At 29.9% G+C, this 16,666-nt stretch overlaps 1 protein-coding gene across 1 annotated transcript; it reads right to left on the minus strand.

Annotated features, from left to right (window-relative positions):
* Window positions 1-238: 238 nt before the first annotated feature.
* LOC141701150 (auxin-induced protein 15A-like) lies at window positions 239-877 on the minus strand. Its single transcript, XM_074504809.1, has one exon. The coding sequence runs from the start codon at window positions 702-704 to the stop codon at window positions 414-416; it is 291 nt and encodes a 96-aa protein (XP_074360910.1). The 5' UTR covers window positions 705-877; the 3' UTR covers window positions 239-413.
* Window positions 878-16,666: the final 15,789 nt, after the last annotated feature.

The raw sequence follows: 16,666 nt of genomic DNA on the forward strand, positions 1-16,666 counted from the left end.
AAAGGTGTACCTCGTGGTGGTTACACAATTCTCTAACCCAAACATTTTCCTTGTAAGATCTTACATAGGAGAATTGATATTGATATTGCACGATGTATCATTATCTATATCTAGTATAGTAAAACTTTCCAGGGAATCAACGATTTTGCCGAAGTTATAAGGATTAATGAGCCCCAAACCTTCAGATAAGTCCTTTGTTGTGGAAGATATATAAAATTTGAACAATTGATATACAATATTGCAGGAGAAAGGAGTCTAGATGTCCACAAGGCTTCATTTCTCCGATCAAGTTAATACAAAATCGATGTAAAATCTCTTTTCTAGAAAAAAAATGATATTTGTCGTTTTAACGCAGTTGTAAAACATAGCTATCGATTAGATAGAAACTAAATAGTCTAACAAAGTTAGATGTTTCATGAAGAACTGAGCAGAGAGGTGATACTTGTAAAATAATCTTCACGACAAGGGATTGTTAACCCTCCCATAGGATGCTCAAATCCAAACTCTTCTTCAGTCCAATGTAATAACTCTTGGAATAAAGGATGGCTCAAGTAAGATACTGGAATTACAAACCTTTTCTGAGTTTCACCAACATAAACTGCAAAATGGCCTTTTGGAACATCTGCAGTGCGTCTAATTTTTGGTGAAATACTCCGTTGGAGCTTTTGCTTAACATGTGCTATCTTAACTGATCTCATACCCATATTTAGACAAGACCCGAGAACTCTTTTGTTGAAATTAGGAAACTGGAAACAACATAAAGATTATATGAAAACAATGTGTTGTTGGATGAATTAGGAATGTGATGCTATATAGGGATGTATGGATACTGGTGAAGGAATTTGGAGAATGAAAGAAAGTTGACAAGCATATCAAATTCATTAGTTGGAAAAAACATCACATGGTTTTGCCCCATTTGTTGGAAAACATAATGCCCTACCACTCCAAGACAGCAACAATTAGAGAACCACAACTTGTACCTATTTCTGTACTATTATAAATCCACATTCTTTTAATCTACACTGTTTAGAATAAAGCATACACTACCAAAATGTGCTAGTCTTGATTTCCATGTCATTGAGTTAGAAGACCATTCTTGAGGAAATTAAACAATATGTTGAATAACACAGGAGATGAACTCAGAGGACTAGTGCAGATTATAGAGCATGTCTGCCAAGTAGCAGAAATTTAATCAGCAATGCCTGAATTTATCCACTCGGCAAAACTCTTGTTTATATATGTAATTTACCTATAATATTTTTGAATTAGAGTCTAAAGAAATTGATGTAAATGGCTCAGCTTCGCACCTAATTTAACCAATGACAGTCTGTCTAGTCAGGGCTGTAAATGATTTGGGACACCTTTCTCAACAAAATTCGGGATCGGCGGCTCGACTCTTTTTTAAAACGAGCCGGTGTTGAACATGAAAATGAGTTTGGATAAGTAAACAGGCCGAGCCGAACTTTTTGTCTTCGGCTCAGAATCGGCTCATTTAGTTCGGACTCGACTCAAACTCGTTAATTCGGCTCGTTTAGGATAAAGCTGATCTATATTACAAATAATAAATTATTATTAGTCACTTGAATATTTTTATTAGTTCATTTTTCATCATTTATTAATAATTTAAATATTTTAGAATTTTTGTTTATTTCTCTAATTTAACACTTAGTTTTTTCCTAAGGAAGCTATCAAACAATGTTATCATCATATGTTATTATACTATATTTATCTTCAATTCTTCACGTTATCATAAGCACCAATTAAATAACTTGTAATTTATATAACCAAATTTAATTAAAACGTCAAAACATAATAAAATTTTGACATCAACAATCTAAAAAATAATGTACGATTTCTAAATTTAAGAATGTCTTAATAATTTAAAATAAAATTGTATATATTCCTAAAACTCCACTTGAAAGATAAAATGATATAGATAAATAATAAGTGTAGAGTGTGAGTGTGAGTGTATGTAATTGTAAAATAATACTAGCATTTGATCTCGATATAACTTGTAAAATTATACATTATATTTTATGGTTGGTCGATTGAAAAATATATGCAAATTATTAATGGACGAGTTCGGCTCAGCTAGATTGTTCGTGAATAAACTTGTGTTCGGTTCGGGCTCGACTCATTTATAAATGAGGCGAGCTTGAACATCAATTTTGGCTCGGTTATAAAATTCGGCTCGATTTATTTTAAAAAGTAATAAAGTTCGACTCGGCTCAGCCAGAACTCAACCCGACACTATTTATTTGCAGCTTAGTGTCGCACATCAAATTAGAATGTTGAATCTGTTATTCTCCCAACCTTGTAGCAGTGAACTTAGACCCGGTAATTTTGGAAACGACGTGACTTATACGACATAAAACGACACGAAAATTTAGTGTTAATGTTTGTGTTTGTATTTTTAGTACACGATACGAAAGTACACGAACACGAAAGTGCACGGTCGAGATTTAGTGTCGGTTTTGTGTTTAACCTTCAAGTACACAACACGACACGAAGTATACGACATAAATAAATATTATAATTAAATTTTAATATTTTTTATGAATATATGTAGAATTATAATAAATGTATGTATATTTATTTTTATAATATGATTTGATTTCATTATATTGTATAGATATGAAATTTAAATATATATTTTCATATATTTTATAATTTTTTTACCTAAAAATCTTATATTTTAATTTATATTAATATTGAATTTAATATATATTAGTATTCAATTAACACGACATACACGACACAAAACGAAACGAAAGTACACGAACGCTAAACATGTTGGTTTTGTATTTAACCTTCAAATACACGAAATACAAAAATACACGATACCAAAATATACGACACGAACAAATTGACATGTCTAAATAAACTACCAAGGTGTGTTTGTAGCCAAGGGTCTGCCAGGGGAATGTAAAATAAAGTAGTGTACGTTCCCGTTTTCAAAAGGCAATTATTCCATACTCAAGAGAATGTAGGGCTTGTTTGTGTTTCCACTTATAAGCTACTTACGGCTTATAAGGCTTATAAACCCGTAAGTACTTATTTCGGATTGTTTATCAATTTAATTTATAATTTATAAGTTAATAAGTTGAATGTTAGTAATGACGTAATTTTTCTCAATTTATTTAATTTTTCACTTTTTAATTAATTTTAGTTTTTAAATATATGTTTTTGAATGTTAAGTTAATATAAAAGTCAGGAATTAAGATAATCATATTTAAAAATTATTTATTTTAATTCATTTAACTAAAAAAAGTGACTTATAAGTAAAATTAACCAAACACTTACATAACTTATAAGTATTCATATATTTATTATTTTTAAATCACTTATTAATTTTAAGTCATAAATTACTTATTTGAATTTCAAACGGGCACCTAAAAACAACTACTGTAAGTGTCCTTATTTTTGATCTTGACATGAGTCTACGACTTACATACACGTTGTTTAGAGCCTACAATTCAACCAGAGACAGTTGACATGAACATTAAAATGACTTTTTGTATAAGTCATAAATTACTTATTTTATAATTTTTCAAATGGTCACATAAAAACAACTACCGTACAATGTCATTATTTTTGGTCTTAGATGAGTCTACGACTTACATACACGTTGTTTAGAGTCTACAATTCAACTACAGACAGTGGCGAGAACATTAGAATGACTTTTGTATTTATTGTTTGTCTGTGATATTTTGATGGTTATCCCCTTTCTCTCCTCTTTGTCTCAATTTATCTATGTGCATTATTAAAAATATTTATAAAATTTATTTTATTTAAAAATATATTTAATCTATTTCAATATATATTTTTTATTTTTTTAAAATAATGAAATAATAAATTTTTATTTATGATCAAAATTGAGTCAATTTAATCATTAAAAATCAAACAAAATAGATAAATTAAGGCGGCTAGTAGTTTCGAGAGCAACGTTGGGTGTAATTATAGGTATTCATTTTGCAATCCTGAATTGTTTTAATTGCTTTGCAGTTGAGAAATTCTTGAATCTTTAGTTGTCAAGATGGTGATAATTTATTTAGAAAAAAAAACGATAGTTATAATTTAATTAGTCCATAGTGGATGTTGGATGTAAATCTATTATATATATACAACAACATAGATTTTAATGAGTAATTTAATTAGTATAACAATTATATCTCTATATTAATAATTGTATAATATTTATTTCACCTCATCATTAACTTATTAAGAATTATTAAATGGTTTCTTAATATGTGCATACATCTATTTATCTATATTATTATATTAAAAATGAAATAATGAAAGTTTGGTTGTCCGTATTTATAGTAATATTTAAAATAAAACACTCTTATAAATAGATAAATATTTATAACAGAAGAATTATAATATGTTTATTGGCGTTAAAACAAATTAATATATAAAATTCACCCCGCCCGGCTAAACAAAATTATATTATTGATACAATTTTAAATAAAAAATTAAAAAAAACTACATATAGTTAGTTGGATTTGAAGAATCGGGCTATAGTAAAATAATAAATATTATTGATCCCGCTAAAAATATTATATTATTGGATCAGACTATAAAAAAATAAAAATTTGAAAAAAAATTTCTGGGGTCGATATAATGTCATCAAACTAAAACAAAATAATAAATATTACTCATTCGGTCTAAAATAAAATAATAATCATCGTGGGCTAAAATAAAATTATACAAAACAATAAGTATAATTAGTTAGATTTGGTTGATATAACGGGTGTCAAGTTAACATAAATTTTTTGCCATTAACACATAAAATTTTACAATTGATTGGGGTTTAAACATATTAAACTAACATAAATATGAACATAGTTAGTTGGATTTGGTCGGTAAACTAATGACAATTCGTATACTATTGATCTTCATCTAAAATTTATCTTTTAATTAAATATAATAATCTTTCGTTAACACACCAATAAATATCAATAAAAATATAAATTCTCATTACATTATTATTTAAAACTGTAGTATCACTAACTTATACACATACGTGTATATTAATAAGTATTATTAAATTATATTATTAAAATTTCAAATAAATAAGTTTCATAACTTAGATCTATCTATACTAATTATATTAAATACGAAACAATGATAGTTTGGTTGGGAGTCGGTCTGGTCACCGTAATTATAGTAATATTTAAAATAAAATACTATCATAAATAGATAAATATTCATAACAGAATTATAACTTGTCTAATGGTTTCATTAAAACAAAATAATATATAAAATTCACCTGACCGGGCTAAACAAAATTATACTATTGATTCAATTTTAAATAAAAAATTAAAGAAACTATATATAGCTAGTTGGATTTGAAGAATTGGGTTAAAATAAAATAATAAATATTATTTATCCCGCTAAAAACAATATATTATTGGACGCGAATATAACAAATAAAAATTTGAAAGTAAATTCTAGGGTCGATATAATGTCATCAAACTAAAATAAAATAATGCATGTAATCCATTCGATTTAAAATAAAATAATAATAATCCAAGGCTAAAATAAAATTAAACAAAATAGTAAGTATAATTAGCTGAATTTGGTTGATATAACAGAGCACATGCTAATATAAAGTTCTTGCCATTGACACATAAAATTTTAGCATTAATTCGGGTTTAAACATATTAAATTAACATAAATATGAACATCGTTAGTTGGATTTGGTCGGTTAACTAATGATAATTAGTATACTATTGATCTTATCTAAAATTTACCTTCTAATTTACCTTTTAATTAAATATAATAATTTTTCGTTAACACACCAATAAATATCAATAAAATTATAAATTTCAATCATTACACTATTTTTTAAAACTGTAGTATCACTAACTTATACACACATATGTATATTAATAAATATTATCAAATAAAATTATTAAAATTTCAAATAAATAAGTTTCATAACTTGAAATATTTACTTCAAATTGAATTCAAAAAAATTATGTAATATTAAAAATAATCAGTGCATCGCACGAGTTTTAGGCTAGTACATTAATATAAACATACATATATACATACAATAAATATATACATATATATAAATTAATATATGCATACATACATACATACATACATACATACATACATACATACATGCATGCATGCATACACACATATATCCACACACACATACATATATACACATATACATAATTATATATTTTTATTTGTGATGAATTTAACATTGTCCTACGACACAATGAAATGGCCAAATATTATATTGAATTATATGAAATAAAAAATAAAATAAACTATTTATCACATATGTACGATTTATACTTCACTATTAATAATTATGTGACATATATCATATACTATCACCGCTCCCATAGGTTGTTAACATCGTTAGAGGGTTTGTTAAGCAAATTAATTCATATGACAATTATACCCCTACATTAATATCTATATAATATTTAATTCACCTCGTCATTCATTTATTAAAAATTATCAATTGTTGTATAATAATATGTGCATACATAGATACATAGATACATAGATACATACATACATACATATATATATATATACATACATGCATATATCGATACATACATACATACATACAAACTTACATACATACATACAATAAATATATATATATATATATATAAATTAATACAGGGACATACACACACATACATATTCGTATATTTTTATTTGTCATCAATCTAAACTCGTCTTCCAACATAATAAATGATAAAATATTGTATTAAATTCAATAAAATATAAAATAAAATAAACTATTTATACATATTTGTACAATTTTATACTTCACTATTAATAATTCTATGACATATATCATATACTCCCACCGTCTTATAGGTTGTTAACATTGTTTTTTGACACAAAATTAAAAAAAAATGAATATATATTAAAGGAAAATTAAGAAATCGGTGGTATATTTTGGAGTAAGTATAAAGATAATATGCTATTTTAGAAAATATTAACAATCTTTTGGAACATCCCAAAATAGAAAGTTATTGGGACGGATAGTATCATATGTCGTTCAGTGATAAAATTTATAGTAGTGACGAGAATTTTCTTTATAGTATGACTCATCAATCACATTTCTAACAAAATAAAAACATTAAATAATTAAAAAAAATTGATAATTATTTTATATTTATAATGATTGATGTATATCAGGAACACATTTATTTTACTTTCTAAGCATTAACATAATATAAATACCATTTAATTATGAGGTGACAAAAGATGTATACAAACATAATTTATTAATTTCTGCGAATGCACCATTAAAAACATACCCCAATCACTCGTGCTCATATGCATAAACAAATAAATTATTCATCTATAAAATGACAACATAAATATACCGTTAACAATTACAGCGAAAACAGATTTAATTAGCACAATTCAGAGTATGCACGTATATTGCACGAACTATAGAGTTAGTTTTAATATGAAAGTCAAGATCACCCGTCATTTTTATATATAGGACTTGATACATTTCTTTATTATTAATTGCAAAATTAAACATTCATATGCAAAGTATGAACAAACACATTTGACCCACACCGCACTCCACAATAATAAAATGATTATAAACAGGTAGTCAGAGCAATAGGAACTACTGTAAACTTGGAAATAGTCCTCGCATCTGTTGTGTTGTAACGGCCCGCACTTCCGGACCATTAATTCTAAATCGAAAACTAATACAAAATATAATTTACCGATCCAAAATTCAATTACAAAGGAGACTATTACAAAAACGCAGGTAACAGAAGCCCAAAAGTCAATCAACTCCAAATCTAAGGTCCTCGAACTCCAATACTAACCAACTCGAGTCTTTTAGAGGAAACCTGAAATATTAAAAGAATGAGCGGCGAAGCCCAGAAAGCAACTACCATTTGACGGCTCAAAATAATGTTTTAAATCTTTCTCGAAAATAAAATTTAAACATACTTGACACATAACACAGATGACACAAAATCACACACATATTCGATAACAAGGTGAACAAAGATGCACACGATCTAATCAATAATCATAATCAAACACATTCTATAATCCACATAATCAAATTCTTAATCAATCAATAAATCTTAATAACAAATTCTTATCTTTAGTCCCACAGTCCTAAATCACACCTTATGCCACACTTTTCCAGTGACCGGCATCTTATACTTTATGCCACACTTCCCAAGTGACCGGGTTCTAATTCTTATTCGATGGGGGCTAGTTCACGTCCCTCGTCAAGTGCAACCAAAGCTTGACAAGGTATCGATGTGTTCCAGAACGTGCACAAACTAGTTCTAAGTTCTAAGTATCACACTGTCCAGTGATCGGATTCTAATTCTTATATGTGATTAAGTTTGGGGATTTATTTGAATTCGTTTCTTATCAATCACATATTAATTTCATACATACGACAATCAAAACAAATATTTGAGCACATGAATCAAACAATATAAGATACATTACACAATAATACGGAGCAATAAAGGTTCACTTGCGTAATCAAACAAATAATTCAAGTTTCAAAATATACGGAACTACGAATAATCACTTACAGAACACATAAACAACTAATAATACAGAGCAACGAAAGTTACTTGTCTCAACCACGCAAACTGATAATTCACATTAGAATACACAATCAATCCTTAGCAACCCATCAAAAACGAAACATCTAAAATCTCGATCTTCTCCATGACTCCAATTCTGATCAGATATTTATTGAGCCTTTTTGACCCTTTAAACAATAGTTTCTTGGAAAACACAAAGCACGAAAGTTGTAAAGAACGAAAAGATCTTTCCGAAAAGTCCAGAATCACTGAATTCCGACTTACGATGAATTTTCTACGAATTTTACAAGACTGCTGAATTTTATGAATAAAGGCCTACGAATTTTAATGATTAAAACGAGGAGGACGAATATGATGTATTTATAACGATACGAAACCCTATATCTTAACCTACAAGTTATCCATATTAGAATCTGATCCAAATTTTAGGCCCATTAGTCTAATTCAATTTTAAATCCTATTTTTTTATCTATTTTTAATACTTTTTATTCTATTATTCTATTATCAATATAATTCTAACATTTACGGGATATTACATACTACCCTCCTTAAAAAGAATTTGGTCCCCGAATTTACAACAATCCTAAAATTCATGAAACGTCTACCCCTTGATCTACCAAAGGTCAAACTATGATCCACACGATCGAATCCTAGGGAATGTACTAGTCTCATACCTAATACACTCCGAAAGACAGCCTGCTCTTGATACCAACTGTAACGGCCCGCACTTTCGAACTATTAATTCTAAATCAAAAACTAATACAAAATACAATTTACTAATCCAAAATTCAGTTACAAAGGAGACTATTACAAAAGCGCAGGTAACGGAAGCCCAAAAGTCAACCAACTCCAAATCTAAGGTCCTCGAACTCCAATACTAACCAATTCGAGTCTTTTAGACGAAACCTGAAATATTAAAAGAATGAGCGGCAAAGCCCAGCAAGCAACTACCGTTTGACGGCTCAAAATAATATTTTAAATCTTTTTCGAAAACAGAATTTAAACATGCTTGACACATAACACAGATCACACAAAATCACACATATATTCGATAACAAGGTGAACAAAGATGCACACGATATAATCAATAATTATAATCAAACACATTTTATAATCCACATAATCAAATTCTTAATCAATCAATAAATCTTAATAACAAATTCTTATCTTTAGTCCCACAGTCCTAAGTCACACCTTATGCCACACTTTTCCAGTGACCGGCATCTTATACTTTATGCCACACTTCCCAAGTGACCGGGTTCTAATTCTTATTCGATGGGGGGCTAGTTCACGTCCCTCGTCAAGTGCAACCAAAGCTTGACAAGGTATCGATGTGTTCCGTGCGCAAACTAGTTCTAAGTTCTAAGTATCACACTGTCCAGTGATCGGATTCTAATTCTTATACGTGATTAAGTTTGGGGATTTATTTGAATTCGTTTCTTATCAATCACATATTAATTTCATACATACGACAATCAAAACAAATATTTGAGCACATGAATCAAACAATATAAGATACATTACACAATAATACGGAGCAATAAAGGTTCACTTGCGTAATCAAACAAATAATTCAAGTTTCAAAATATACGGAACTACGAATAATCACTTACAGAACACATAAACAACTAATAATACAGAGCAACGAAAGTTACTTGTCTCAACCACGCAAATTGATAATTCACATTAGAATACACAATCAATCCTTAGCAACCCATCAAAAACGAAACATCTAAAATCTCGATCTTCTCCATGACTCCAATTCTGATCAGATATTTATTGAGCCTTTTTGACCCTATAAACAATAGTTTCTTGGAAAACACAAAGCACGAAAGTTGTAAAGAACGAAAAGATCTTTCCGAAAAGTTCAGAATCACTAAATTCCGACTTACGATGAATTTTCTACGAATTTTACAAGACTGCTGAATTTTATGAATAAAGGCCAACGAATTTTAATGATGAAAATGAGGAGGACGAATATGATGTATTTATAACGATACAAAATCCTATATCTTAACCTACAAGTTATCCATATTAGAATCTGATTCAAATTTTAGGCCCATTATAGTCTAATTCAATTTTAGATCCTATTTTTTTATCTATTTTTAATACTTTTTATTCTATTATTCTATTATCAATATAATTATAACAATTACGGGATATTACATGTGTCTAGAAGGATTAGACCATTGAAATCTTTGACAAGTTATAATTATTTAGCATTTCTGGGGCACTTGAACTCGCTGTTTGCAGAACTAGTACACTTGAATAAAAGGTTGCAAAAATGGTCCACTACGCCAGTTCAGGTGGCGTGGGAGTTATGTTGCGCCACTTGAAGTGGCGTAGTGTGTAATTTTTTCTCTTCCCTTAGTTTTCCAACGCCATTGATCCTCAAAATTAAAATTCATGTTAAATAAGGGGATTGTGAGAATTAGAAAGCATAATATATCCTTATAATATAATTTTTTTTACCTAATATTGCAGTAAAAGTACAATACTTCCACTTGACATAAAAAATGCAGAGAAAAAAATTAATGAAGATTTATTTGTTGACACCCGAAAATGGTCCCTTAGAAAGTAAGGAAATAGTTAGATACTACAAATTTTAAATTTGTAACTTTATATAGTAATATTTATACACTACTTTGACAAGAAAAATTAAATTTAAGAAAAAATATTTAGATAAATGGTTTTGAGCCATCGGAAAATGGTAAGAAAGTAAGGAAAATGTTAGATAAGCTCTCGAAAATAATACAATAAATTGGGAAATATATTTTTCATAGAATGAGCATACTAAATTGAAATTATAGTTATATAGAAATGACATAGTAGTATAGATTACTATGCTCCATTTTTGTTTTTGTTGGGTTTCGAGCACATAAATGCAACGGAAACAGTAATTAAAAATGTGAAAAATCATAATTTTCGAAACCCACCACATGATCCATGTGAAAAATAGATGTTTAATTCGTAGATCAGATTGTTTACCTTAAGAATCTTTACAAATTGGTTGACTAATAGAGATCTAAAGCTTGTTCAAACACCACGCATCCCGCTCTCGCGATCTACGCTCTATCGGTATCCATACGAATACTTGAACGCAAAGATTGGATGTGTACTAGCACAAACTCGTTTCTTCTTGCTCTCTCCATCTTCTCTCTTGGTGGCTATGGTTTTAGTAAAAGTATTTTTCACAAAATCAACCATAAGAGATATTATATAGAGAGTATAAAAACGAATTCTAACTCTTAACTAATTAGGAGTTATTATTAATTTAAAATTCCTATGTATATAATAATTAAGTCACACTTAATTATTTAACAACTGAATTTCATAATTAATATTAGTAAATTTGAATATCATTATTTATCTAATTAATTAAGTCATACTTAATTAATATTATAAATAATTCAAATTACTTTAATATAATTTAAATCCAATTTAAATTAAATAATCCTTCAAGCATTCTTTGTGTGTGACCCTATAGGTTATTATTACGTTGGCAACGAATTTTAAAACTAATTTAAAATTGTAAACAATGAGCGGCATCTAGTAATACATCATTGCTACCCAAGTAATAATAATTCAATCGGTGATTGATTAAACCTTTCGTGAATAATGTACAATGTAATATAATCCCTTTAACCAAATATTATAGATTAAACTAGAGGCATGTAATGTGTCATCCTCATCATAGTTTAATCCAAGTTTCCTTGATCAATGAGTAGACTATCATATCAAATCAATATTTGAGCGTGGCCACGCATTTCATAGTCTAGCTCACACAAGAGGCCAATAATATCACTCCTAAAATAGAAGGGTTAAATCCCATCTAGATCATTCATATTTCTCTTACGATTCATAATATACCCAATGTCCACTTTTATCACTACCCGGTCAAGGATAACTTTTAATGGAATCAATGTATATTAATTCTCGTATAGAAATATAATGACTTCAGGTCTAAGGACCATTACATCATTATCACTGTGAGAATTACTTATGACACAACAAACATGTAGAATCTCACATCGGGTCTGTCTAGCACCATGTACATTTACATCTGCATGTGTTTTTGACTTTAGTATCACTATACCTATGATCAATGAGATGTGATCATCAGTCAACAAACACACCAGTCTAAATGCATTATTATTGTCCCTCAATAATAATACTCGACTAGGGACCTTTAGGAATATTGATATTATTCTCATAATCTCATTTATAAGTCACGTATTTAGAGATATAGAATTCATATCATATTCCAAGGACATTAATTAGTCTAACATTTATATCGCAGTAAATTAAGAATTAATAAATTATAAAGGTAATAATCGATAAAACATAAACATTAATAATCCAAATGTCTTAAACTAAAATATTATAGTGTTGTCTCTAGGGCACAAACACAAAAAATCTCCCACTTGCACTAGAGCCAATCACCCATGTATCTAATACTCATGGAACTAGTATGACCATCGTGCTTCTGTTGCGACAAAACCTTGGTCAGTGGGTCTGCAACATTATCATTACTATGCACTTTACATTTATATCTCCTTGATCATTAATCTCGTTAATAAGGTGATATCACTTAAGGACATGCAGTCTCATTGGCTGTTTCAAAAATATCAATATATTCGGCTTCCATAATAAAATTATCAATGTTCTTGCTGTGAACTATTCCAACTAACATCACTTATATTTAGAAAAAAACACAAACCAGACATAGACACATAATCATCATTGTCTGTCCAAAAATTAGGTTCAGAAACTAGCATCAGTGTAACCCTTTACAACTAGTTCCCTATCTTCTCCATACACCAAAAATAAATCTTTAGTCCTTTTTAAATACTTAAAAATATTCTTGAAAACTATCCGGTGACGCTCACCTGGATTAGACTGGTATCTGACCGTCATGCTCAAAGCATACGAAACATCAGGATAAATATATATCATTGTACACATTATGGATCTAATTGTTGACGCATCTGGAACTTTCTCAAAAGGTCCTTATCATCAAATGATTTAGGGGCAATTATCTTTTGAGATCACTATCCCATGACACATCAAAACATGTCATTTCTTTATCTCTTGCATCATAAAATTATGTAATACTTTATCAATGTATATACTCCGACTAGGCTGATTGATCTCTTCAATCTATCTGTATAGATCTTGATCCCTAATATATAGGTAGCTTCGCCTAACTCTTTCATCGAGAAACTATTTCTCAACCAAGTCTTAACAGCCTGTAGAGAAGGTATGTCATTCCATATCTATTATATGTCATCTACATATAATACTAGGAATTTCACATGGCTCCCACTAACCTTCTTTCAAACACATGGTTCATCTTCATTTTGAATAAAGCCAAACTCTTTGACCGTTTCATCAAAATGAATATTCATTCTCCTTGAGGCTTGGTTCAATCTATAAATAGATAGAAGCAACTTACAAACCATCTTAGCAAACTTTGGATCGACAAAACCCTCAGGTTGTATCATATATACATCCTTTTCAAGGCTCCCATATAAGAAAGCAATTTTGACAGCCATTTTCCAAATCTCATAGTCAAAGTAAGCAACTATTTCTAACAAAATCCTGATGGACTTGACTATAGCAACTGGTGAAAAAGTCTCATCATAGTCTATACCATGAATTTGTTTGAAACCTTTTACCACTAGTCACACCGTATAGGTCTGTACTTTACCATCCATGTTAATTTTCTTCTTGAAAACCCACTTACACCCTATCAGTTTTACCCCTTCGAGTAGATCAACTAAAGTCAATACTTTATTTTGATACATGGATTCCATCTCGGATTTCGTGGCCTTCAGCCATCTCTCGGAGTCTAGACGGTTCATAGCATCTTGGTAGGTGAGAGGCTTTATGATTATCTATAAGCATCACATCATCATTTTGAGTCAAAAGAAATCCATAATTTCTCCCGGACTCATGGTGAAAACTACTAGATCTACGAATAACCTGTGTTTCCTGAACATGATTACTTTCAACATTTTGATGTACATGCTGATCTTATTCCAACTCTGGTTCAATGTTATCATGTGGTTCTCGATCTTCATCGATATATATTGTCCTACCACTGATTTTCTTAGAAAGTAGTTCTCCCTCAAGAAATACAGCGGCCCGAGCAACAAACACTTTATTCTCGGAAGGATTATAAAAACTATACCCTAGTCTCACTTGGTTATCCCACAAAATAACATCTATCTTATTTTGGTCCAAGCTTGTCAGAGGATAAATGTTTTACAAACGCTTTACGTCCCAAAATTTTCATAAATGACATGCTATGACATTTATCGCTCTATATCTCATATAGAGTATTTTGGACTGCTTTAGTCGGAACTTGGTTAAATGTATATGCAGCCATTTCTAGAGTATAACCCCAAAAACTGAATGGAAGATTCGCTTGACTCATCATCGATCACACTATGTCCAACAAGATATGATTTCTCCTCTGATAATCTCTATTCCATTGAGGTGTTCCAGAAGGAGTAAGTTATGATACATTATCACACTCCTTCAAGAAACTCTTGAAATTGAGGCTTAAGTATTCTCCTCCACGATCTGATCATAGAACTTTTATACTTTCCTATATTTGCTTTTCTACTTCAGCCTTATATTCTTTGAACATTTCAAAAGAATCAGATATATTCTTCATAAGATATACATTTCCATACCTACCGAATCAACAGTAAATTATGAAGTAGTAAAACCCACCCCTTGCCATCATATGCATTCGACCACATACATCATTATGTATAAGTCCTAATCGTTCGGTGGCCCTTTCACCTTATCAGGTAAAAGATGCTTTAGTCATTTTGCCAATGAGACAAATTTCGCATTTTCCGTATGATTCAAAATCGAACTTATCCAAGTATCCATCTATATATAACTCAGAAATACGTTTCTCCTTAATATGGCTTAACGATAATGCTAGAGGTAATGTTTGATTTGAGTCATCTTAGAACATATAAATTGTTAACTAATTGTGCAACATTATAAGCCTTATCATTAAAATAGAATAAACAACTATTATTTATTTAGTTAAAATGAAACCTTTCTTGTCCTGACAAGAAATTAATTTAATTATCCTCTAAAGGCATGCACGTAATAACAATTTATCAAGTTCTCAATCTCGCCTTATAAGAAAAATTAGGTATCGAGTTCTTTCAACTAGAGCAATAACTTTTGCTCCAATTCTGACCCGATACCTGAAGCTTGACCATTGTTGGTCTTCTTCTTTAGATCTTCCAAAAAAGCTCGACAATTTAACTTTCAATCATCCAGTTATTTCCACAGAAGTGACAATCATCTCATTTAGCAACACCACTATCAGGCTTCAAAAGCCCTTTGGGATTGGACTTTGGTTTGGCACCGAATAAGATCAAATCTTCACCTTGCATGTCCACTTTCCTTTCCCATTTGCATTCCATGTGTACACCATCAATATGGACGTAATTCATTCATTTACTGTGTTATTTTCAGCAGTTCTAAACACGCCTAACAACTCAGCGAATGTTTTGTCTATCTCATTCCTTTTGTTCTTAACAAACTGAGAATAGAAGTTGTTCAAAGATTGTTTGATCAAATCAAGCCGAGTCTCTAGACTATTCTTGAAACCCAAAATATCAAGGTACATATACCTACCATCTTTAGAATATGTGGTCTAATCGGATATCATTCTCCTATTAATGCAAAAGTATGGTGCCTTATTATTGTCAAATCTTTCTGACGAGCCTGTCCTTCAAACATCCTTCGAAGGTGCTCAATCATATCATAAGCATCATTATGCTCTTAGTGCTTCTAAAGCTCAGCACTCATAATTACAAGCATGAGACATGAAACATCAGTTGCATAATCAATTTACTTCTGGTAAGCATTTTGTTCAGCACATGTTTCATTCTCAACTAGAAGAAATAAGGGAGGGGTTTGAGTGACATCCTTTAACCTGAGGATAATCCTCAAGTTTCCATGTCAATCGAGGAAAGTATTTTGTGTCACCTTGTCCTTCTCAAGGACTATTACATAGAGAAGTTATTTGTGTTATTTGT

The sequence above is a fragment of the Apium graveolens genome, unplaced genomic scaffold (genome assembly GCF_009905375.1).
Source record: "Apium graveolens cultivar Ventura unplaced genomic scaffold, ASM990537v1 ctg3407, whole genome shotgun sequence".
NCBI lineage: Eukaryota > Viridiplantae > Streptophyta > Magnoliopsida > Apiales > Apiaceae > Apium > Apium graveolens.

What these genes read in the sequence shown, in the direction of transcription:
- LOC141701150 (XM_074504809.1), bottom strand. Translation starts at nt 704, where the DNA reads ATGGGTATGAGATCAGTTAAGATAGCACATGTTAAGCAAAAGCTCCAA.